Source organism: Podarcis filfolensis (assembly GCF_964270895.1).
Source record: "Podarcis filfolensis genome assembly, chromosome: 3".
Taxonomy (NCBI): domain Eukaryota; kingdom Metazoa; phylum Chordata; class Lepidosauria; order Squamata; family Lacertidae; genus Podarcis; species Podarcis filfolensis.
In genome coordinates, this window is record NC_139606.1 from 85,948,802 (window position 1) to 85,975,459 (window position 26,658).

Genomic DNA, 26,658 nt, shown 5'->3' on the forward strand with positions numbered 1-26,658 from the left:
TTAGCATGGAAAAGAAGACTGAGAGGAGATATGATAGCCCTCTTCAAATATATGAAGGGCTGTCACATAGAAGATGCTGCAATCTTTTTTTCTCCTGCTCCAGGCATGAACCAATGGCTTCAAGTTACAAGAAAGAAGAGTCTGGCTCAACATCAGGAAGAACTTTCTGACAGTAAGAGCTGTTAGACAGTAGAACAGACTTACTCAGAAAGTGGTGGACTCTCCTTCCTTGTAGCTTTTAAACTAGAGGTTGAATGGCCATCTGTCATAGATCCTGTAGCTGAGATTTCTGCATTGCAGGGGGTTGGACTAGATGACCCCGAAAGTCCCTTCCAATTCTACAGTTCTGTGATTCTATGAAATATGACTTTGACTGAAGTGTAACTTTCTAAAATTGTCATGAGCATACTTTCATGGGAAAACTATGTTTGTCTATTGCATTTGGTACATTAGATCTGTCGTAATGAGAAGGGGTGGAAGAATTGGTTTGACAAGGAGGCTCCAGAGGAAGAAACGATTCCTGATGGATACAGTGACTCTCTAGATACTTTTCGTAAACTTTTGCTTATCAGGTGAGGATCATGCAATTTCAGCATTGCTTGTTTTGCTAGCATTCTTCTAAGAGTGCTGCGTGTTAATCGCTATGCTGCATTTCCCTCAGAAAAAAAACGATACGTAGATGAAACTGACACTCAATTTGAGCCTCACCAAATACGTTCATTCCTAGGTCGTGGTGTCCAGATCGCACACTTTCTCAAGCCAGGAAGTACATTGCAGATTCACTGAATGAAAAGTATACAGAGCCAGTCATTTTAAACTTAGAGAAAACTTGGGAGGAAAGTGACAAGCGAACCCCGCTCATCTGTTTTTTATCAATGGGATCTGATCCAACTATCCAGATTGATGCATTGGCCAGGAAACTTAAACTGGGTATAAATATAATATTTTATTCTTCAATATAAGAATTTTATATTTTTTTTAAAAGAAAAAAACACTTTGGTAAATTTGTTTTTTGTAATAATTCACTGAATTTGCAGTGGGCCCTCTCATCAACAATCCTGAAAAAACTTCAGCAACTTTGTAATGAGGGTTGTATTCAATTGTTCAAGCAGGAAGTGTCCATTAATAAAAAGCCAATTCTTACACAAGGCAGGGCTAGAAAGATCTTCAGATTTCAAGGCACTTGAGGCTACTGTTAGAGGAGCTTTCACTAATTCTGTAATAAATGGCTCTTTCTTGATCTAGGACAGGGTGGGTAATGTGCCACCAAGTTTCATGTGGTACTCAGCCTTATTTCATGTGATGGGAGGAGCTCGGAAGAAGAGGTGGAGGGCAGGACAGCGGGGGGGGGGGGGGGCTGTTGAAATGCGTAGAGAAATGGAAAGTGGGGCGGGGAGAGAATATTGCCATAAGTGGCCAGTTCAGGCCTCTTGGAAGAGTGATCTGTCCTTCCTCTAGTTAGTAGCTCACTGGGTAGGAGGAAAGAGGGAGCAAGGGAGAGAAGGGGGTGGTAGAAAACGAGGAAAGGAGGCAACCCTGTCTGCCACAAGCTATGGTTTTACCCACTGTCAGCATTTAGCCCCTCAACAGATTACACTTAAGGGAATGCAGCTCTTGACAGATAAAAAGTTTGCTGCCTTTCTGTTATTACAGCTTACGCAGGTGGACATTTGCTGCCATCACAACTATCACCAGTGCTAACTACCACAGAGGATAACTTCTTGAAAGAGTCAGAAATTACCTCTGGCTTTATTCCTTAAGGGTGGCGCTGTGGTCTAAACCACTGAGCCTCTTGGGCTTGCCAGTCAGAAGGTCGGAGGTTCAAATCCCCGCAACGGGGTGAACTCCTGTTGCTCGGTCCCAGCTCCTGCCAACCTAGCAGTTTGAAAACACACCCAAAAGTGCAAATAGATAAATACGTACTGGCAGGAAGGTAAACGGCATTTCCATGCGCTGCTCTGGTTTCGCCAGAAGCGGCTTAGTCATGCAGGCCACATGACCCAGAAAAACTGCCTGCGGACAAACACCGGCTCCCTCGGCCTGTAAAGCAAGATGAGCGCCGCAACCCCAGAGTCATCTGCAACTGGACTTAACTGTCAGGGGTCCCTTTACCTTTACCTTTATTCCTTAACTTAATTCTCATTGGCATCAAAATACCTTCATGCATGCAGCAAAGTGATATACTAAATTAACTGAATTAATTGGTTTGTAGCAAAGGGAAGGCAGCACAAACATGAATAATATAAAAGGCCAACATTCAGTGAAGTCTTACAAATATACAATGCTGTATAGCTGCTAAATGAATACAATATGCATAGGATTCTTTAGTAAGTTAAAGCATAGAATTGAAAAGCCAAATTAGCAAAGGGGGGGGGGGGAGTGCTTCCACGCTTTTTGAAAACTTGCCTGCAATCAAGAGTACAAATTTATGTAATCTTATTATCATTCTACCATTTCACTTGTTGTAGAAAACAGAGCTATTTCTATGGGACAAGGACAAGAAGTTCATGCACGCAAGCTTATTCAGACATCAATGTCACAGGTATGTATACATACCTCATCCCTTTGCTTGAGTTTTTTTAAGATTCCACCCACCCCCTCACTCAGGTTTTGAACTTCCATTTTAAAAAATGTATAAAGAGGTGTGGCATATAGCTATTAATGATGAATGAACATGTGCTATTAAGGTAAGATGGGGAATATGTGGGAGAAATGATTTTGAGGAGATATGGAAGATATTTGTAGAATTTGTACTATTAAAATGGAAAGGCATCAAACAATTGCAAAAGGTGTTGAAATTTTGGGAGGTTGGATAGTTATAATGGAACGGTCTCAGGGGTGGAGTGCCCATTTTTATTTTTATTTATTTATTATTTATTTGTTTAAAATAAAAATAAAATAAAATGTGTTTAAATAAAATAAAATAATCGCATTTTAAAAAGTGAGGCTGCAATCTGATACTCACTTATCTAGGCATAATTTTATCCATCTTAATGGGGCTGATTTCTAAGTAAGAACAGAAAAGGAATCCTGCTGGATCATACCAAAGGGCTGACTAAGTGCAACATTCTGTTGAGTATCAAGGCCCCACCCCCATTTGATGAATAAAACATGTGGACACCAGTATTTTAGGTTAATGGGCTAACAAAGGCCACAACTTTATTGGTTACAGAATGTGAGTGGCATTGGCTTAGGCACTGGACCCAAACCAACTATATCTGACTCCTGCCTGTCATGCAGCTAGTCTCACAAGGGTTAAGCACCAGTAGGGGGAGCCCTGTGGATGTACATCAATTCGGAGCTCCCCTCAGGGTCACTGGAAATGTTGTGCCATGGCCCTAGCCTCCACCCGGGCTTCGGACAGGAACTACGACCCCTAGATTCCTTTAACGGAATACACTTAAAGGGGAGGGGCAGGTGATGGCCACAACCTCCCCTCCCATCAAACAAGCTTTTCCAATGCCTAACCACCAAACCTTACAAAGTTGTGACGATTTGCTATGTGGTAGGCGAAAGCCAAGTGGCTGGTGCCAATCTGCCAAGTGGAAAAATTCCTGCCAGGCCCCTTCAGCAGGTGACCAACCGAAGTCCATAGCAAGGCCAAGGTGTCGAACGCAAGAAGAGAGGGTGGGAGGGCAGGAGATCCGCAGAAGCAGGAAGCTGAAGGGAGAACTCCCGGCCGCCGCAGGGCCGCTTAAATGCAGCACACCACACACCCCAACCAGCTGGATTGGCTGGCTGCGGGCATGATGCGGGCTGGGACTCCCCAATGACATGGGGGGCTCGTGTTGCCCCCCCCAGCACAGGAGAGTGGCTTTCTCACAGAGACCAACCAGATGCCTATGGAAAGCCCATAATCAGCACTCCTTCACTCCTGTTTTGCAACAGCTGGAATTCAATCACATACTGCCTCTCTACTGGAGTAAAGAGCCAGCCATCAAGACCATTATCCATATAAATATACACTGTGTGAAGTATTTTGTGCATCCTCAGACTTACTGCATTCAGTGTCAGAGGATGATCCTTGGTTCTTGTACTATGAAAGAGGGAGAAAAATGTCTCTCCATCCACCTTCTCCATACGATGGATAACTTTGTACACTGAATAGCTCCCACAGTCTAGCTGGCCTTCTACCTTAATACCTGTTAGCAGTGCTTTTTTCTATACATAAAAAAATGTTTAGAAGTCTCTCATTTTCCTACTCATATTGAAATACTGCCCCTCAATGAGGCCAAACTTAGATTCACAAAATGTTTAGGGGTATGCGTACCCCTGCTTCCCCTCAGAAAAAAGCACTGCCTGTTACTATTATGTATTGAGCTTCTTTACTTAGGAACCTGGGCATATCTATATCTATCTATCTATCTATCTATCTATCTATCATCTATCATCTATCTATATCTATATCTACCCATTTGTTTAGCTACCATACCTGCTCTTTACCTCACTGCTTTGTCATTCTGGCTGAGACATGGTCAGTGAAGAAATGCACTGTAAAAGATGGATAGGATTTTGGCTGTTCTGGTCTGTCACTATTAAATTCACTCAAGTGTGGTATTGAGGAATAGCTGTAATTCCCGTATTAAACTGGTTACCTTAAATTTCTAACAGACTTATTTGGAAGCCCCATTGATTTTAACAGAGCTTAACTGCAGTTATTATAGTATCTGAAGCATGGGTATTTTTGGAAAATAACTTTTGCTGTACTTTTCAATGAGACTTGCTTCCAAAGCAAAGTCTATAGGCCTGGGATGTTAGTGTGACTTCAGATTAGAAAGAAGAAGTGGCATATTTGCTAAATCTGAGTCAAAACCTTTCTTTGCTGGTGTTGGGGGATGCCAGCAGAGCGGATGTGAACATGTTCTGTCCTCCCTCACTGGTATATATATATTTGGGGGGTGGGTTTCAGCCAAGGGAAACAGAGCAACAGAGACAGAGTCAATGCACAGCTAAGTGCAGGTGACCTTGAAGGCTAAAGTCTGGAGCACACCAGAGCCGTAACTCAACTCTGAAGAGGGCACTGATTGTAAGGCAAAAGGAAATGAACTCTGAATACAGGAACAGAATTATGAGGCATTCTGTGGCGAAAAAAGGGGCATACAAACATCATACTTAATACGTGTTGGTGTTCTATGATGAGAGAAGCCCTGGACTCTCTCCTGGAGGAATAAATCATCATCATCATCATTTATTTATACCCCACCATTTTCTCTGACAGAAATCCACTGGCCTTTAGTGGTGGGTTGGGAACCTGCTCCATGGTGCAACATGATCTGAAATGGGTCACAATATCAGCACTACCACCATACAAATATATATTGTTTTTAAAAAGTAAGAAATGGGTCCCCAAATGCATGGTGTATTCTGGGTCTGAAAAAGTTGAACCCTACTAAAACAAAGAGCTCACCAGAACCCCTCAGTGATTGATAGAAGTTTTGAGAATCTTAGAGCTTGCTGAGCCTAAAGAAAACCCTTATTCTGAAGGGGAAAGCAGGGGGTTTCTTTTAATAAATGATGATGATGATTACAAGGTATCTCCTGATCACCAAAACCAGTAGAAATTGCCCTGCTATAATTTTTATAACTACCACAAGATGGCAGTACTACTTTACTTACTCATTGGAACCTACAGTAGTTGTTTCATTTTAATGCAAATCCATATTTATTATTAAAACACAGAAACCCCAAACCCCAATATCAAGGAGATATAAATGATAACAAGTAGCTAGTGAAACCTTCCATCTGTGGAATACTCAAGTGTAGTTGTTGCTGTTAGTAAATTGCAGTTGGCTTGATGTTTAGCAGATTATTTAATTAAGGTGTTGTTGTTGTTGTTGTTTGGTACAGGGTGGCTGGGTGTTACTTCAGAACTGCCATCTGGGTCTGGAGTTCATGGAAGAACTTTTGGAAACAATGATTAGTGCTGATATCCCTGATGATAGCTTCCGAGTATGGATAACCACTGAACCACATGAGAAGTTTCCAATTACTTTGCTTCAGGTTAGCCCTAGTATATTCAAGGGGATTTAGATGAACTGTTAAGATAATTCATGTGGCAAAACTGAAAGTGGGAAGGAGAAATATTGTTTGCATTGAAATTTAAACTGTGGTAAAGGTTAAAGGGACGCGGGTGGCGCTGTGGGTAAAACCTCAGTGCCTAGGACATGCCGATCGCATGGTCGGCGGTTCGAATCCCTGCGGTGGGGTGAGCTCCCGTCGTTCAGTCCCAGCTCCTGCCCACCTAGCAGTTCAAAAGCACTCTTAAGTGCAAGTAGATAAATAGGTACCACTTTATAGCGGGAAGGTAAACGGCGTTTCCGGGTGCTGGGCTGGTGCAGGCTCGCCAGAGCAGCTTCGTCACGCTGGCCACGTGACCTGGAAGTGTCTCCGGACAACACTGGCCCCCGGCTTCTTAAGTGAGATGGGCGCACAACCCTAGAGTCGGACACGACTGGCCCATACGGGCAGGGGTACCTTTACCTTTACCTAAAGGTTAAAAACTTTTCAGTCATATGAAAGACTTTAGGTTATGGTTGACGCAAGAAGAGAATCTTTACCTATTCAAGAGTTTCCTCTCTTGTAGACTCAACAGGGCCCTAAAGCAGAGATTATTCTGTCATCAGCCTGCTGTTTTTTTTTCCAGACTGGCATGCCATTGTCCAGTTGTCACTATCTTTGGTGTTATCGTTTGTTCTTATAAAGATTTTAAAATTATTTATATATGTATATCCTACCTAGTGGATGTCAGTTATTTGGGTTATTTATAATGAATTTTACAAGGGGCTTCCAATCTTCTCCAATCCAAAATGTCAATCAAATCCTCACCTGCATAGTTCTATAATGCTGCTACTGGCAGCTGCTGCTCCCTGACTCTTAAATGAGACACCTCACTGCCCTCAGCGTTGATCATTGGCTGCTGAAGGGTATTACATTTTTAGTAGAAATATATAAGAATAATAAAAAAAAGTCCAGTAGCACCTTAGAGACCAACTAAGTTTGTTCTTAGTATAAGCTTTCGTGTGCATGCACACTTCTTCTTACTGGTCATTTTAAAATATATATATATATTTTGACTGCGTCAGACCAACACGGCTACCTACCTGAATCTAGAAACATTTTTATACTGGACTAGTAACAAGGGATCTTAGGTTTTTTTTGGGGGGGTGTTGTGAATTCATACCTAATGGAATCAGATAAACAATGGAATAAGGAAGGAGGTGTGGATACAGGAAGCATGTGTGTTTCATCCAATGGGAAGCTATTCAGTCACATGTCTGTCATTTTTAAGACTACACACTAGAACCAAAGTTGTGTTTGGCTTTTGTTTATGTCTGAACTTTAGCTTTGAAAACGGCGTGATTTTTAGGCGTGCTGCTTTTGGGGTCAAATGAAATAAATCTTTTTTTCTTTTTATATATGTCAGACTTCTATAAAATTCACAAATGAACCACCACAAGGTATGCGAGCAGGTTTGAAAAGAACATTTTCTGGTATAAATCAGGACTTGCTTGATGTCAGCAACATGCCCATGTGGAAACCCCTTCTTTACACCGTGGCTTTCCTGCACTCCACTGTTCAGGTATTACAAACATACTTTCTTTTCATTTATGTCTAACAGGATCTTTCCACTGGGATGCCTGAAGAATAACCTATTGCTGTATGTGAGCTCAATATTTATAATGCACAATAAAGGCCTGATGCTGCACACCCATCCTTCTGCTTCAAATGTTTCATTTTTGGCCTCAGAGGGTAACAATATACCGTATTTTTTGCTCGATAACACGCACCTGACCATAACACACACATAGTTTTTAGAGGAGGAAAACAAGAAAAAAAAATTCTGAATGAAACAGGGGGTGTATCATTTTTGTGTTTCATGCTGTTGCCACAGACATGTGATTTGACAGTGAGTTTGGGGTAGCCCAATGCAAAAATCCTGAGAATCCATGTGGATCTGTGCTTTGTAACCACGTTTTTGCACCATTGCAGCCCCAGGCAACAGTGGGTGCGTGATTTTTTTTGGTGCAGGCTGTAGCCATGGGCATGCTATGTGATCTGATGGTGAATTTGGGGTGACCCAATGCAAAGATCCTGAGGATCCATGTGGATCCGTGCTTTGTAACCACGTTTTAAGTGGGGAGGGAAGGAAAAACATAGAAGGGACAAGGAGCACGAGAGGGGTGTGCGGAGAAGCAGCTGGCTAAGAATGCAGGAGAGGGGTTTTACCGGAGGGAGGAAAGGAAGGCAAAAGTTCCCCCCACCCCACCCACCCACCCAAGCCAGCCAGCCAGCTCTCTCTCTCTCTCTCTCTCTCTCCCCCACCTGCATGTTGCCTGCGAGTCCCTAGGAATTAGAAGGAAGGACGCTCTGCTTTCCCCTCTGCTTGCCTGGAGGGGAGGGGTGGGCAGTAAGACCCTGAGGCAGAATGCAGGAAAGCAGCAGCTTCCTCTTTTCAAGGCTTCCCTTCTCCGGACAATTTGATATTTGCCTGATTTTTGCCTTCACTCGCACCAGTCGGCTCCAGGGACCACACATTCGCTCAGTAACACGCACAGACATTTCCCCTTACTTTTTAGGAGAAAAAATCTGCGTGTTATAGAGGGGAAAATACAGTATATATTTGGGTATTTGACAAACCACGGCAATACCTGAAGAATTATCCTTTGAGCACAAAAATTAGTTAAAGAATATGATAATACAGCTTTCCTGTATCTCCTGTATTTTTTGAATGGAAATTGCCAATTAAGATGACTCAAAGTGACCATGCTGTGTCTAAATGGGATCGGTAACGGTCACTGTATTACATTCTGGGTTGTTAAGAGTACATTGTATTGTGAGATTCTTCCAGTGATTTCCTGGTGTATCTTGAGCTGCAGTAGGTGCATAATTCATATCGAGAAACATTTGTCCATTTCCATATTCTGTCAATTCTAATATATTTGATCAGAAAATGGTATTGACCTGAATTGTCAGCAATAGAAGTTGTTAAACGAAAAGCAATAATAAGCGAAACAAACAACATTAATAAATACTGAAATCACACTCCTTGGTTTCTATTGTCTTATTTCAGGAAAGACGCAAATTTGGCCCTTTGGGCTGGAATATTCCTTATGAATTCAACTCAGCAGACTTCACAGCCAGTGTTCAATTTATACAGAATCATTTGGACGAATGTGACATTAAAAAAGTGAGTGTCCCTATACTGCAATGTTGTTTCTACTTTGTATATGCTGAAGATGATTACGGTCAGTTTATCTTAACCTCAAAAAAGAGACAAGCATTAGAGCCCCAGTTTTTTCAGTGACTCAGATTACCCACCCACCCATTCACTTCACCCCAGTCTCTCAAATGAGTGCTTGTGTGGCCCAGAGAGATCCTGCAAACCATTTGCAACATAGCTTCTCTTGAAAGTGTGAAGCCTTCCTTAGCAGAAGTTTAAAGTGAAGAGGAACGGCCTTGGTCATATAGCGGATTTTGAAGCAGCAAACAAATGTGGATATGCTTTACTAATACTAGCAGTCATTGCATGATATTTAATTAATAGTGCACTTATATTTTTCTCTGCCTCAGTTATGAACTGCATTCTAAGTTTAAAACGTTGGGCTTCATCCACCTTCCTGTGAGCAATGGATTCCTGTGGGCGATGAACTGAACTGCCTTCAGCTGAGCCTTCTTTTAACCCCTTTCCCACCTGCAATGACATGTACCTTAGCGTGTATTGTAACTTGGCAACTATTATTGAGAATCAGGAGGCATGTGTGTACCTCCCATATAGAAATTCCTTCCTTCCTCTCTTCCTAGGGTCTCACACTCAGTGTAGTTTGCAGGCCAAGACCCCGGGCAGAGGAGAGGGATTGCTAGATGACTATATGGGAAGCACACTTGGGCCTCCTGTTGGAAGTAATGGTCCATGCATTGTGATGTGCACATGTCATATACCTGCAGCAGCCAGGGAGAGAGGGAAATGCCGATTGCTTTGTGTGCATAGCTGCATCCATAAAGGAATGGATCGTACCCACCGCTATCATTGCTTATAAAAGAGCAAGCGGCTGCAGTCTGTACTTTTGGGTAGCAACACATTCACTGTGGGACACGATGCATTTGTAGTACATGCAGTTAATAGTTTACAGCCATGTTGACAAATGAGGCTTTTGAATGGAATATGAGAAATGTGGCAAATCGCCTCTTTCCTATTGATTTTCAGTTATGTGGGATGATCATGAGCTAAAAACAGATTTTCACAATCTTTGGTCAAAATCACAAGATGGTCTTTATTTTTATTTGTTTTCTGGAGAACCTTAGTTATATTTGAGGTTTTCAGTTTTCATCCTTGGGGCAAAATCAGAGTTACAGGTGCCTGCACATGATCCTTGAGCACTTTGTGCAATCCAAGTTTGTGATTATGTACTAGAATTTCTGAAATGTGCTTGTTTTTGTCTCTAGGGAATATCCTGGAGCACAGTCCGATACATGATTGGAGAAGTACAGTATGGAGGCAGGGTCACCGATGATTATGATAAGCGTCTTCTTAATTGCTTTGCAAGGGTAAGGAAATGTGATGAAAAGTTCTTAACAATAAGCAAAAAAGGCTTCCAAATGAACAATGATTCACTTTCAATTGAAATAAACTATAGAATGTTGTTAAAAATGTACTGGCAATGTAATAGGACCCTCATGGCATATAGTCAATCATCTGGAAAGAAAGGCCTTTCAAATTTATGATTTTGTATTACTCATAAAATCAGTGTATTAAAGCCATTGCTATGTTTTGTTTTTAAAGCAGTAGGCTTTCAGTTATTCATATAACAAGCTAATATCCTATGCATTTAATGAGTAGGTTTTGGGATGTTGGTTGGTGTACATCAGTAGGATTGTGCTGTCATGACCTCAGAGTCCAGCAGTGACCAGCAAAGGAGCCAGAGCAGATTCCTGGCTTTTTGGGTCTAATGCTGGTAACCAGAGGGCAATTGAACCTGAGGGTGGCAGGCAGGACCTCGTTGAAACTAGATGCCACAGCATTAGAACCCATACAACTGGTGCAGGACCCTCTGAGCCTGAGGAACCATGTGTCTTTCACAGTACTTCACCAATACAAGTGTGTATGGAGAACACGAGGTAAGAGGCCATGCAATAAAGGAGAGGTGCCTGATTTGATGCCAAAGGGGTGGCCCTTTAAGAGACACTAGTTCTCCAAAAGAAGATGGTGACAGAGGCTCAAAAAGTCTCAGTTTGCACCCAACCCTTGTAGGAGCAAATTGCTCACTTGGGACTCTCCATGGTACTGAAATGCCTGCTCACTGGTTCCTGGCGGTGGGTGGGGTTTGCAGCCTGGCGTGGGGCCTGCCATCGTCCCCGGGCCACACCACACCAGTGGTCAGCGTGGCAACACTGTTTTTTCCCACCGAAGGGGTCAGTTCAAACTGGCCAATCGGCAGCAACCAGGGAGGCGGAGCCTCAGGAGCGGATCGCACCTGCTAAGGCTTCACTCTAGTTCGCTACTGTTGCTTAAAAGGGGCAGGAGCCGATGCTGGCCGTGCAGTCGGCCCTTGGAGCCCAGCCGTCACTCTAATTGCTTCCTTCATTACAGGCTAAGGTTTCTCCTTCCAGTTTCATGGGCGTTGCTATGGTCGGATGATGGTTGCTGTCTTTCAGAGCCGGGGAATAATTTCCCCTGCTCTGCAGGCTTTGCCTTCCCTGTAGCAATTGTCACAACTTTGGTGGTTTTAGGCCTTGGGCAGATCCTTTCGTCCAACAATCAACAAAGGGGTGGCTTGGTGACTCACCCCTTCTGCGGCAGCAATATCAGGGCCCCCATTAAAGGGGTATTGAGGGGAGTCTCTGTCCACAAGTGCACTGAGAACTCCTCTCTGCAATGTGGAAAGGGGGCCAGCTGTGTAAACACACACTTTGCAGTGTTCCCATATTCCTGACTGACACTGCCATGCCTCAGACCCCAACACAGGGCTGAGAGGGATACCTAAGCCAAGGTTTCCCACATCTGGAATTCAATAAAGTTGTGGCCAATTTTTTATCCCAAAATATATTGTCTGTGTTTCATTCTGTTTAATTGAGGGCTGGCTCCCGGGAGGTGGGGGACTGCGCCTGGGCACACAACAACCAACATTCTTTACTCTGTGAGCTCCTCTGGATCAGGACAGGAGCACTTTGCCAACATTTGATGGCTTCTGCTTTCTGTCCTTGTGTACCCCATTCTCAACAATTCAGCTCTTAACTCTTAACAAACTTAAATTTCAACTCCTCCCCCCCCCCGTTTTTGTTCAGGTCTGGTTCAGTGAGAAGATGTTTGAGAATACATTCTGTTTTTACACTGGTTATAAAATACCAGTGTGCAAAACTCTGGATCAGTATCATGAATATATTTCAACTCTCCCATCAATGGACAGCCCAGAAGTATTTGGTCTTCATCCTAATGCAGACATTACGTAAGTGGGTTTTTAGCAAAGATGGAAATTCTTCAAGTTTTTCTTTCATCACTTTTAAAAATATATTCTAAGTAATGAAGTATACTGGAAATCTACAGTATTTACATATACCAGAATATTTAAGAGGGCCTTTCTGGACTTTTTCAAGATTAAGGGAACAATCCAGCATCATGCTGGTCTATGGGAGGGAATTAAGCGAAAGTCCCATTTGCAAAAGTGGAAGTTGGTTGTACAAGTGGAACATCATCACTGGATATTACCCCAACTTAACACTTTCCAGGTTGAACGTTACCTTTAACAATTTTCAAAATGTGATTATCCTATGAACAGAGAGCTTTCCCATATGCTCTAACACTTCTAGCAACACTTTTGTTCCCACTCAATTGTACTAAATAATTTAGTTGACATTTACACAAGATGAACTTGGATCAAACAGACTGCAAAAAATGATATTATTTCGTTAGTTCTCATGAAGTTCTTTGAATTTAACGATGGAATTTCAATCTTACCTGATAACTGCATTTTGAATGTTATCTTTTATTTAGTCACTTTTCATCCTTAAATACCTGGCAGGTTGTTTGTTATTTTCTGCTTCAAATACTGCACATCTGCTACAGTATGTAATTAGTCATCATAATATTTTATTAGTTTTTTCTGTTATTCCTATGATTCAGTTGTGAACTATGCTTTTGGCCAATACGCTCACACTTAGCATTTCTGCGATTGTTAAAATCTGGTCAAACATTTCAAAGGCATTATTAACAAGTTTTGAACACTCAGTTATTAAAAGTGATATTTACTTTGGGGTTTCAAAAGTTTTACTGTGGTCCTTAAGTTACCTCAGAAAGGCAGAAGTGAATTCTCAGGTGGAGTGCCCATATCTGAAGATTCATGCCTAAAGAGCTATGGCTTTGACATTTTGTATTATATTACAACACGTATTATCGTTTTGACATTTCATTATTATTCAGGTGTAAGCATGCCTCCTGTAATTATATCCATGTCTTTCAAAAGTAATGTGAGAAGCAGCCCTGAGGTGTAAAAGAGTTTGAATCATAGAATCAGAGTTAGAAGGGAGCACAAGGATCATCTAGTCCAAACCCGTGCATTGCAGGAATCTTGAACCCACAACTCAGGGCTAAGAAGCATAAGTTGCCTGTGTAATAGCATGTCAAGCACTGCTCTCTTGAGCTCTGAACATGTGGGGCTGCCACTCTATCGCTCAAAATGCTAATGAAGCTATCAATGCAGCAGGTGTATTTGTTTGTATATTGCTTTATAGGCTCACCATTGGCATCTCATTTAAACCACCCATCAAACAGTTTGGGAAGAAAATGCCCAAAGAAGCTGCAAAGTGGCATTTTAGGTTTTGAGTAGTTTGTGTGTTGCTGCTCTGGGAATTCACAGATTAATTTCCTGAAAGATCCCTGCAAGAGGCAGCTTGGCATTGTTTCTTTGCCTTTCTGAAATGTACATGAAATTCGTTGGTTCTTTTCCTTGTAAATAAAACTGAGTCTTTTTAGCATTGTACAGAAGAGTAAAGTATTGTGGATTGCCAGAGAACAGCTATTCCTAGTTGCTCTCAGACATCACAACGACCCAAGGTTGTCTTTGGAGTCACAATGCCTTCCCTTCCCTCTTCTTTTATGCTCAAATTGAGGAAGTTTAAGCAAGAAGAAAGAACAGGTTCTCTTACTGCAGATATTGAGGGAAAAGAAATCTGTTATCAAAAATAGTTGCAAAAGTAAAATACTTTTAACAAAGAACTGCAAAGTGCAAATTTCATGGGTCCATTTCCTAGCAACAAAATTAATATTCTGCTGCATATTATTGAAAATTCCTCTTAGGTATCAAAGTAGCACAGCATCTGATGTCCTGAACACCATCACCAATATTCAGCCAAAGGAAAGTGGAGGTGGAGTAGGGGAAACTCGAGAAGCTATTGTGTATCGATTAGCTGAAGATATGCTTGAGAAGCTGCCTCCTGATTACATAGCACATGAGGTGACTGTTTTTAAATTCTACAAGAGAATTGAAGACATGGGAATACTAATTTTTTTGAGGCAGGGCTCTTGAGACTGATGCAGCTTCTGGGTGGTCTAGAAATTGGCATCTGTGGTTGTGAACAATACCAAGCACACATGCGCGCAGTGGGTGCACTAAACATCCTAGCAGCTGTTGACACTAAGGGAAAGGTAAGTTGCAAAAAACAAGCATAAGGTCATGATGGAAAGGCAGAGCTCTGCCAAACCAGAACTGGAACAAAGGACTTTTAAGAGGAATGGGTAGCTTGTGAGTTGATATAAGCCATACCTAGGACAAACTGCTAAGTGTGGAACTTCTTAAAGTATAACCTTTACATAATAGAAATTCCAGGAAAAACATCTACCTTTTCTAGACAGAAAGAAAAAAGGTAGATGTTTTCCTGGATTTTCTATCATGTAAAGGTTATACTTTAATAAGAAATAATGGGCCAGTTTAGACATAATGATCTTGTCGCGATAATGCTGGGTTTAGTAAGCTGAGAACAATGTCCACATACACCTCCTCCTTCATGAACTCTTCTAATCCTAGTTTAAACAAACCATGGTTTCCCATTACACACCAGCTGGCAGACTGGTTTAAGGTAAAGGGGACCCTGACCATTAGGTCCAGTTGTGGCCGACTCTGGGGTTGCGGCGCTCATCTTGCTTTATTGGCCGAGGGAACCGGCGCACAGCTTCTGGGTCATGTGGCCAGCATGACTAAGCCACTTCTGGTGAACCAGAGCGGCGCACGGAAACGCTGTTTACCTTCCCACTGGAGTGGTACCTATTTATCTACTTGCACTGCATGGTGGGCAGGAGCAGGGACCGAGCAACGGGAGCTCACCCCGTCGCGGGGATTCGAACCGCCAACCTTCTGATCGGCAAGTCCTAGGTTCTGTGGTTTAACCTAAAGCGCCACCTGCGTCCCTTGGCAGACTGGTTTAATGTCACATTAATCAGGTTATTAGATCTAGATCTGTTTATGTTTCAGCAGACCCAGTGCCCAATGTTAGAACACTTGATAACATCCCAAAATGTACATTTAAGCTAAAAAGACCACACCAAATAGTTGCCTACAGTTCATCAGACAAATCAATGGATACCTGATGAAGGATTTGGAGTTAAACATGGTGTTGTTCTCCAGGGATAGAACCAGGCTGGGGTCCATCCTAATTAGCTGCCTGGGATTGTGGGTTTTTCCTTGAAGCCCTACTCTCAGAGGAGGACAGGGCTGAGCATCATTGACTCCTGCAATGTATTAAGCCTATGAGTTTATTGGACCTGGTATAAACAACAGGACCTGGCCTTTTCCTCTTTTTCTTGGTCAGTAGAGAAGCATTTGTGAGTTCTTGACAGTTCAAGTGCCAGCTGAAGTGATCACTCTGGCAGCTACATCCTGAATCGGAGCATACACCCACACACACACCTATCTAGTTTAGGGGATAGACACTCATAACCTCAGCTTTGAAGTTCTGAAACGTTTCCATTAGATTAGAACTTAAGATTTAAGTTAAAATAAATTGCTTTGAGTATTGCTTGTGACTTGAGTGTGAGTAGGTACTATGATAGATTCCTGAATCTTGCAGCATCTTAGGCGGAACAGTAGTTCCAAGGGACTACTCTTTTAACAGGCAGCAGCTGCTGGCTGATTCCCAAAGATTTCAGTCAAAGCAACTAATGAATTTTGTGCTTCAGCCATGATCCTGAAAGACCTCTTCTGTTAAAAAGTAAGATATATAGAGCTGTGATAATATTCTTACAGCTGTGCTGAGCTTTTACACATTAGAAGTAAAAGAGAACATGTCCTGCTCTCAGTTGCTTTATTCCCCAGTTTGTAGTTTGGGTGCCATTTTTCTTTAAAAAGGGGGCATCTTCCTAAGGTGAGTCTAGCCATTAAGGGAACAGTATGATGATGATGTTATGTCATCACATGGCCTGCCAGATTTGGCTGCATGATGATATCATGAAGCCAAATTAGAGTGAGGACAATGCTTTACTCTGAACAAACATTTTCTTCTGTTTTGCACCCCCCCCCCCAGTTCAATAACTAAAACTGGGGTAAGAGGTTTGTTTGTAAAATACACATACCTGTTTCAGCTTACGCCTAGGTATTCTGTTATAGGGAATCCTCTAAGGTTACATAAAGGGAACATAAAGGTCCCTTTATGATGCTAGAAGAGGAATTTGGCTGGATGTGTATCTAATGGCTGTACCTTAAGGAAAAATTATTAGCTAATCAATTTCCAATGAGAATTGCTCCCTTGATTCTATATATCACATCAAAGGTCATGTGTATCCCCAGATTATAGTAACTTCAAACAACTGTACATATTAGTGAATAATTTTCTCTTTTTATAGTCAAGATGCTGCAAACATTGGCCCATCTGTGCCACTTATTGTAAAATCCAATGGGTTCTTCAAGGGCAATGCAAAAAACAAGTTACAAGATTAATCCAGAAGAAATACGAAAGAGTAATGATGATATTAAAGTTGTAATTTCTCCTTCCTTAAAAAACCCATAAAGGATTTGTTTCTTAAGTATATGGGATACCACAACTTCAGAGGCACAGTAATTATTTCTCAGAATTTAATGGGTATACTCATTGTCCGCAATGAATAGCCTACGAATCTTACATAAAATGTAAGAATGCAATAATTGTATTCTCTCCACTAACTAGATAGTCATTCCCTTTATATATCAGAGCTCAGATGATCATAAAGTCTACTGATTTAGGGTGCAATCCCTGAAGCACTGCTCCCTGGGCAGTCTCCATTGAAGTAAATGGTGACTATATAGAAGTGTTTTCTGAACTTGACTCATCATGGGGTAATGGTGGGGGGGGCGGAGGAGGAGGTTTTGTCTCTTATAAACACTGGAGAGTTCAAAGCTAATGTGACAAAACATTGCTCTTTTTTAAAATGTTGGGGTAGAGCAATCGTAAGTGGGGGAGAGTGCCATGTGGCAGATCTGCTGCCACATCACACGCCCTGTTGGCTCACCAGTCAAGGCACAGGTTGTGCCAGGGGTGTGTGCCTCTTGTATTTTTCCCCACGGGGTCAGTCCCTAGGTAGATCTAAGGGGCTTTGACCCAATGGACCCAAAGCTGCTGGTGCCTCAACCCACTTGGCTCTACACTACATGTATGTTGCTTTTGTGTGTGTGCTGTCTGAGTTGGTATTTTCCTATGGTTACTTTACATCTTTGTACTGGACCACTCCTCTTCCTGTACACTTTGTCTCTGTCCCTTATTCACTATCTACTCTCTTAGTTTTTCTCACCCCCACTCCTTGATTTTCATCTTCCAAGAACTCCTCCTTCTGCATCTAATTATCTGGTACCATCTGTGCCATTGGTTCCCAGGTTGGATGTTTTTTTCTTGCAGGTGAGCAGGCTGGCTTTGACTGGGCAGTATTTTTTTGACAAAACTGTTTTTGTCACAGCATTTTATAAATTTTATTTTTATGGCTGTTTCCCCCCAGTTTTTAAAAGTTCTGTAATCTGCTTCGAGCCTTCAGGATGAAGCATTAATTTTTAAAAGATAATTTTGATTTGTTGGAGATCTTATAATTGCCGTTAATTTTGCCAACTGTATGTATTCACTTAGTTTATAAATCCATTCTTCTTTAGAGGGTACTGTCGTGTCTTTCCATTTGCTGGCTAGAACTATTTTGGCGGCAACTGTGGCATATAAAAAAATACTTTTCTGTGGGATATCACTCCCTATTATGCCCAATAGTTATGTCTCAGGGTTTTTTTCTATGGAGATTTTTTCTATGGAGATTCTGCTGCTTCTCAATAATTATTGAAATGCCCAGCTGGTGGTGGTGGACCAGAAGCTGGACCCAGTCATCAAAGTACTATCAAAGCAGAAGCCATCAGTGGGGCTGTGTCAGCTCACACCACTTGTTGTGGATGCCGTACTGTAACAGGAGACTGGTCTCTCATTCATATGAGAGCTGTGGGGAATGCAAAACCTGTGTTGGTCTCAGATGGGAGTGAGATGATATGTGAAGAATAAGATGCCTTGGTAGCTGTTATGTTGGCCTAGCCCCAGCCCCACAAATCATAAACAGAAACGGTGCAAAATATATTTTCCTACTGTTACTCTAAATGCTTTATTGACTGGATTATTTTCTCTTAACTTCCTATTTAGGTGAAAGCCCGCTTAATAAAAATGGGACATCTTAATTCTATGAATATTTTTCTTCGTCAAGAAATTGACCGAATGCAAAAGGTTATCAAAATAGTTCGAACCAGTCTAAGTGACCTTAAGCTCGCCATAGAAGGAACTATTATTATGAGTGAGGTAACCTAGTCCGTCATTATGTAAGACTACTCATTTTAAAACTAATGCATCTTATATCAGGGCCACTAATTTTTTGTTATTAATTTCTTCAGAATTTAAGAGATGCGCTTGATAACATGTATGATGCTCGGATTCCTAAACTTTGGAAACGTGTATCTTGGGATTCTTCCACACTTGGCTTCTGGTTTACTGAACTTCTAGAGAGAAACAATCAGTTTCGCATCTGGATATTTGAAGGGAGGCCTCCTGTATTTTGGATGACTGGATTCTTTAATCCTCAGGGTAAGAATTAGAAGGGTAAAATTAACTGTACATTATCCTGCATTTAGCTACAGTTTAATTTACTCTGTTGTAGTGAGATTCTCAGAGGGTGGGGGAAGGGATCAAATACATTCAGAGGCTTTTTTCAATTCTACAAAGGAAATTTACATTTCTAATATGTATGTAATAATATGTATGTAAAGTATAATAACTGCTCATAGCTTCTGTCAAATTGATGCAAAAGTAGCATTTCCAGTTATTATATTATCCAAAAGACTGTGGTGTCCCATAGGACATAGATGCAAGTTCTTCCAAAATTGCAAATTGTAAACATTTCCCCTGTATGACCTCCACTGTAGTATTTAATTTTCTGGAACCAAAATAGAATTTATTGTACATTCTAGCAAGTAATGTAGTCTCTCAGATGGATGAAAATCAACATGCATACATTCTTGTCAAGTATTTCTCCATTTTTGGCATATACCCTATTAGCAAGACAGCATTTCATCATGGGCTTGCATGGTTGGTTGCATGCCAATTTATTTTCCCATACTATCTTGGCAACCAGTTTCTATTTACCAAGGGACATTTATGCTACAATTCTATAGCCACTTACCAGGAAGGAAGTTAATGGGACTTATCTTTTTAACAGACATTTATAGGATTGAACTGTTAGACATTTTCAGAAAAGTAAGGGGGAAAGAAATAAGTAAAGGTGTAAGACTGGGAAGAAAGAACAGTAAAATAAAACAATTTGCCATTTTCTGTGGTTTAATGATTATCTTGTACTGAGGTAGACTGATGAATGCTACTGTGTAATTTCTAAACAAAACTGATTAGCTTCAAAGAACAGATAAAACCTTCAGAGAAAATTTGTTTGGCAACAAATGATTTAAATTTTGAAAGCATTTTGGTTCTTTAGATATAAAATGCAGCAGTGCTTCTTGGCCTCCAAAGCCCATAATACTTTCCAGTCCCAGTAAGGCCAATACGCGGCTTCTTTTGATTACAGTTTCTGGTTTTTCAAATCCTTAATATTTGCTGTAGCCACTAGATGTTGTTACTATTAATTCACTAATAAATAACAATAGTTGTAGCCTATAGTTCCACTGTTCTTGCTTTTCTCATTTCTTCTTATTTATTCCATATCTTTTGTTGGTAATTTGCTGCTGAAAGTTTTAGTGTGCTTTTTTACACCATGAATGCTTTTACCATAAAGCACTGCAGCCTGAAGACAGATAACAGAAAATGTTGTATTTAACTTGCCTTGTTTTTTCATCCACTTTGAAGGTTTCCTAACAGCTATGAGGCAGGAAGTGACTCGAGCGCATAAAGGATGGGCTTTGGATACAGTAACTATCCACAATGAAGTGCTGAAACAAGCTAGAGAAGAAATCACAACAGCCCCTCCGGTATGTGTGATGTATTTATATTTTGGCATTAATTTCAGAACTTACTCATAGGAGTTGCATCCAATGAAATAATTCAGCTTGCTCAAGGACTTCCACTTGTGCACTGGAACTTCCCTCCCTCTCCTCCTCAACAGTCTGCTCTGAAGGGTTTGGGGAAACCCAGAAGCACTGTGCAAGTGGAAGTCCCTGCACAAACAGGATGACAAACAGGATTGCTAATTTCTCTCCCTCCTCTCTCTCTCTCTCTCTCTCTCTCTCTCTCTCTCTCTCTCTCTCTCCTGGCTTGATAAGAGCCTAGAAGCAGCCTTGCCATAGCAAGCATGGAAACCTAGACTTCTAGCCTCTTAAGAGGCTAGGTTTTTAAAATGCCATCTGCTAAATATACAGACATAAGAACAGAGTAATTTATCCTCCCTCCACCAACCAGCCTGCTGCATTTCTGCAACGGTTATGGAGAAATAGACTTTTCTTCTTCCTTGACTAGCACTGAAACCAAATGGGTTTGGTGAAATGGGGGGTTAGATTATTCTGTACCCACTTGCATGGAATTTCATGAACTCACAGTGGAATTCCTGGTCACCTATTCTTATGAAATACACGACTGTGTTATATGGTAATGAAGTGGCAAAACTATTCATTGTGATCCTTACATTTTACTACACTATTGCTTGTGCCTATAAAAAAAGCAAGGGTAGCCATCATGTTTTGAACTACAACTCCCAGACCATTGGTTACATTGGCTGAAATGGATGGAAGTTTTACTCCAAAGCATCTGGAGGGCACCATGTTGGCCAACCTGATATAACTCTTTGATATTGATCATATTATAGAATCCTGATACACCTGATAGGCTAAAAGGTGAAGAAACATTGCCCTGAGTGCATTTTCTTTTCTAGGTGTATTATTCCATAATTGTTATATTAATTATCACACTCAAGTGTTTTGTTTATTTATTTTCTTTAAAAATTATATATTGTCTTCCCCTCACCATGGAATCCAAGGCAGCGTACAGGTGGTTCGGGCACTAGCCAGACCCAGAGCTGTTTGGCATCAACAAGGTGGTGGCCTCATGTTGCCTTCAGACCATGAAGGCACAGTAGCTATATTTAATCTGTTATTTGGAGTTGGAAAAAATTCCCTCCCCCACCCCAGATAAGACTTGCAGAAGACCATAGAGGGTTTAAAAAGAAAAAGAAAAAAGTGAGGAGCTGTTTGCCCTTCCACATAGCAGTCCAGGACTCCTGCTGTAAGACCTACCTGCTGTTGTGCCTTAAAACAGTTAGTTATTTTGCCTTTTTGGTGAGCTCAATATCTTAACATTTTTCATTCCCATTTAGTGCAATTTCAGGAACTTTGTGGATCAATTTTTTATTATGATTTCAAACTTTGCTAATTATGCCACATCTTATATTGAATAGGTTAAGTCAAACAGTCATGTTGTAATTTTAAAAGCAGACACTTTTCTATGCATAATAAACATCAAATTCTTTTCACACAGGAAGGGGTATATATTTATGGATTGTACTTGGATGGAGCTGGATGGGATAGACGTAATAATAAACTCACTGAATCAACTGCGAAGATTCTTTTCACTGTGCTTCCTGTTGTGCATATATTTGCGATTAATACAACTGGCCCAAGAGACCCTAAACTCTATGTTTGCCCCATCTACAAGAAGCCAAGGAGAACCGATTTGACCTATATTACTGCAATCTACCTAAGGACAACTGTCTCTCCAGATCACTGGATACTGAGAGGAGTAGCCCTCCTGTGTGACGTCAAATAAAGCCTGATCCTTTAATTTTGACAAATACACCAAAATAAGATATATCAATCATTTAAACTTTATTATTAAAGGGGCACACAAATTGACTTTTTTTCCATTATTAACTATTCTCTTCCCCCAGAAAGTCTTATTTGCTTTATAATTTCCAACAATTCTACCTTGTACAGTTATGCTTTGGTATTCTGACTTTTGTCAACTATATTAAATTTTTCTCTTGCCAAACGGAAAAATCTAGTTTTGCGTTTTGATTTCCCCAGCTTTCCACTTACTTTTTTATTGTTAGTGGAACATATTAGCCTAGTTAACAAAAGAATTGTGCTATATTTAGATTTAGGAGCCCACACATTGGGAAGATCAGTGGAACTAAACTGGCACAAATCCAGGTACCCTTTATTGACTTTTTTGTGCATCAGACTGCCTATCAGAAACTATTGAATGGATATAAATCGTTCCCATAATACAAATTGTTAATCGTTTTTTTTCCTCTGAAAAAGACAAACCACTTACACCAACATACTTCTTTTTAAGCAAATTTTTGCAGCATTAAAGACAATGGAATTAAATAAAACGAAGTTAAAGAAACGGTGGCTTAAGTGAGCTATTCATCACAGTCAACGTAAACAGGATAATGGTTGATATTGCAATATATTTGATTGGGGAGATTTCCTTCTCAGGAACTGCCCCCACCCTCTCTGCCACTTCTTTCAGATGCGCTTACTGGAGATCAAATGCTAACAGTACTTGGCCCAGCAAAAGTATTGTGCATACCTTTGATAGTCAACAAGAAACATTTCATTCTAACCCTGGAAGAACTTGTCAGATACCAGAATGCTTGCCAGTTATAAATACTTGTAGGTAAATGCTATTCATTTGTCATTTGGATCCTTTGAGTTTGCTTTGAAGTTGGTTTGGTGACACAAACTGTGTGTGTGTATTTTATTTTTTTTATTTAAATATTTATTGGTATTTTCAAAGAACATATAACAAACAAAAACACAAAAATAACCAAATTAGAAACAACACTAAAATCCAAACTTAACAGAAAAATAATAAAAAGGAAAAAAAAGAAAAAACACATAAAGTTTCAGATACTTATTTTCCTTAACCTTATTTCTCAGACCTCCTCGCACCTCCCCTTCTTGTATTCCAATCTAAATTGTCAATTCAGCAAGTCCTTAACTTATTTCTTCACCCTAACTTAAACGTTTATTCTAACATACTATTATTTTACTTTGCTTCTTTTTTCCATTTCCTCAATATTTTTACCAGCCTTATTTTCTTTTAATTTAAAACAGAAAGAGAGGAGAAACCAATTTTACCTTATCAAAATTACACATCAATACTTATACCTCCTTACTTATTCTTAAACCTTTTTCCTAAAGTCGACCAAATTTTCCCTTCCACGGTTTCCCCAATTTCCATACAAAAAAAATATAGCAAAAAAAGAAGAATAAAAGACAGATTATACTTATATACCCTTTGGATTTCCAACCTCTACCCACCCTTTTCCCGGTTCCAGTCCCCAACCAATACCCATCAGTCTTTATGTTCTTTAGCCTGGAGATCTCACGTCCGAGGCCCTTATATCTCTCTCAGTTCCTTTCTGCCGGCCTCTTTGATAGTCCTTGATGTTAAACCCCAAATCTCGGAGAGGCTCCGGCCCAACAAGATCCATGTTACTTCCAGCCCGTCCTCCACACTTAAAAGCGAAGCCTACGGGGTATTCTAGCTCTTGCTTCAAATTTCTTACAAATCCATATGTCCCCGAAGCTCCAGCTTTCGCCTTCAACAATTCTGTGATCCTCAGGTCTTCAGATCTCCTCCAAAGGGGATCTCTCCATTTTTCGGACTCCCATTCAAACCGGGCTTTCCACATCCAATTTTTATTGTCCTTTTTTGTCATCATGTCAGGCCTCCTATTACCACTCTCCTTTGACTCGTGCAGAATTCCAGCTCCTCCTTCATTTTCTTCAAAAGCAACATGTTGTTCCATCGTGTCTACACTTTCAGTTTCATTTATTTGTTCAGTAGAATGGGCTCCCTGTTTCAAATCCTTATCAGGCTCAAGACAGTTGTTTACTGTTAAGTGTAGTGCTGAGACCTCTGTAGACAAAGCACTGTACTCTTCTTGTAACTTTCCCAAGAGAACAAATGCTCTGTCCAATTCTGCTTGAATTTTACATGCTCCAGCCATTTTTGTAATGTAATGTCCCTATTACCCCTCTAGGGGGATTTTAGCTCCTTGATATTCCTTTCAACTCAAAACCAAAAGTCCAGTTATTTTGTATCAGCCCTCCTTATTTTCAACAAGTTATACCGAGTGAGCCAGCAGAAACAGCAAAAACAATGCTCTCTTTTTCCAGCTGACAGCTAGTTGACTGACAGCTAACTTGACAGCTGTCAAACTCTTCGATACAACAGGCTTTCTCCTAGGACGTTCCCGGGTCTAGGGGGGGGTGAAACTTCAATTTCCCAGAAATTCTTTTAATCCTCCGGTAAATCTTCTTATAATGTTAAAACCGTGAAGTCAAGATCTTTTACTAACAAACAAGAAACAGATTTCCTCGACCTTAGCTGCTCGGTCCTTTGCTTTAAGTTGTTTACAAAGGGGGGGGTGGACTTCCTTTTTAGCCCCTTCCCGCTCGTTCCAGATCCAGAATAGAAATTTTTTTTTTTAAGTTCCAATCTCCGTATTACTCACGGGTTGATGTTTGTAATCCAATCGATCAAAAGAAGAAGTTGGCGCTCTCTGTCAATGGCTTGCGGCTTCACTCCGTAGACGAGGGAGTACTCTCAGCACCACGCCGCCCTGCCTCCGTTCCGAAGCCTTTAAAAAGGCTCCGTCGCGGATTGGGGGGGCGCAAATGGTGCCCGCCGAGTCTCTGTGTTCACAGGCATCCGCGCCTGTGATTTTAAGGGTCCCCGCTTCGCCGCAGCGGCCAGACCCAGACGCTACGGAGCCGATTCCCTCCGGAGCTCGGAGGGAATCCGCCATTAAACAATGGCGCCAACCGGAAGTCCCTGTATTTTAAGTTCCAGTAAATATAGAACCAAACACAGCCTAATCTAAAGCCAAGAGTCACATATTTATTGGGGTGTGTGTGGAGAGAGTTCTTATTCATTCTGAGATCAATAATGATTTCTCTCTTCTGGTTAGTAAAAAAGAAAAAAAAAATGGATTTTGTTCACAGCACTGCGAGGACACAGAGTTTAAATACTGTAATAATCATTAAGTGACCAGGTAATATGAGACATTTATTATTAATCCTAATGCAGAGTTTGTTCAGAATTCACCTCTCAGAGTCCTAGGACAGAAGAAATCATTGACTAAGCCGCCAGGGTTTGCGAGTCAAGTGGCTGATTGTCATTGCACTCAAGCACCTGTTCACTTCAGTCAAAGAAACAAGCAGTAAGTAGGATGCTTACTCCACAGGAAGCCAATTGCAGCTGGTAAGTCTTTCAATATACTTGCGGTTCACCTTTAATATATAAAAGCAGCCTGACAGGCAGAAGTAATATCCAAACCCGCTCTGGAATCTAACCAAACTATATCAGATGTGGTTATGCAAAGTTGTGAAACAGCCAACCAGGGAACCTGTCACTATGCTCTGAGGTTTAGGCTCGTCATGCAAAGGAACTGCTCTTTAATGTTGAACACTGGAAAAGATAAAGGGAATCTTCACAGGATGGGTGCCTGGTAGGGGAGATAGAAAAGCCCCCTTGTCTGACATCCCGGAGGACTGCTGCAAGTCGATGTAGACACTACTGAATTAGATGGATGTTAGGAACATATTAGAAGAGGACATAAATCCACAGGTTTCTAAGACTTCCCTTTTTCAGATATCCTGCTGCCCCAAAATGTCCCGAAACTATGCCAGTTCTGGAGCTGGCTTGGTAATTTCCCACCCATTGGAATCAATGGGAGGGACAACCAGAGGGAAAAAATCCACAAGCACAGACTCTTCTTACCTTCCAGCCAGGCTGCCATGAACATTTGGGACTTTGGGTCTGGCACTGGATAGGTAACAGCCTTATACAGAGTCAGATCATTGGTCCACCCAGCTCAGTATTGTCCACACTGACTGGCAGTGGCTCTCCAGGGTTTCAGGCAGGGTTCTTCCCTAGCCCAACCTTGAGACACCAGGGACCTTCTGCATGCAAGGCAGATGGGATGCTCTACCAATGGAGTCCAGTCCTTCCCCAAGGAATCCCCTCCCTCCTGTTAGAATTGCTCAGCACATTGTAGGAGAAGCTTGTGAGAGTGAATATGAACTGACTTGCTATGGGCTTTAGGAAATGGGAACAGTATATATTTCTTACTGAGATAAGTTCTGAGACATTATCATGCAAACAGGATTCTCCCGAGTGCGAAGCATTATATTTCTAAAACGGCACCATCTACACACAAGGAGAAATATGCAA

The 26,658-nt window shown here is 41.1% G+C and overlaps 1 protein-coding gene across 2 annotated transcripts in view; it reads left to right on the forward strand.

The window, feature by feature from the left end:
* Positions 1–22,466, forward strand: part of DNAH8 (dynein axonemal heavy chain 8) — a 125,952-nt gene extending 103,486 nt beyond the window's left edge. For both annotated transcript variants that reach the window (XM_083604432.1, XM_083604433.1), the window contains 13 exons: positions 454–572; positions 728–930; positions 2,469–2,542; positions 5,848–6,000; positions 7,424–7,579; positions 9,071–9,187; positions 10,444–10,545; positions 12,283–12,443; positions 14,291–14,447; positions 18,625–18,777; positions 18,870–19,059; positions 20,329–20,450; positions 21,949–22,466. In XM_083604432.1, the coding sequence (XP_083460558.1) occupies positions 454–572; positions 728–930; positions 2,469–2,542; positions 5,848–6,000; positions 7,424–7,579; positions 9,071–9,187; positions 10,444–10,545; positions 12,283–12,443; positions 14,291–14,447; positions 18,625–18,777; positions 18,870–19,059; positions 20,329–20,450; positions 21,949–22,236 (1,995 nt within the window). In that variant the 3' untranslated portion in view covers positions 22,237–22,466. The remainder of the gene's footprint in view (positions 1–453; positions 573–727; positions 931–2,468; positions 2,543–5,847; positions 6,001–7,423; positions 7,580–9,070; positions 9,188–10,443; positions 10,546–12,282; positions 12,444–14,290; positions 14,448–18,624; positions 18,778–18,869; positions 19,060–20,328; positions 20,451–21,948) is intronic.
* The last annotated feature ends 4,192 nt before the right edge of the window (positions 22,467–26,658 follow it).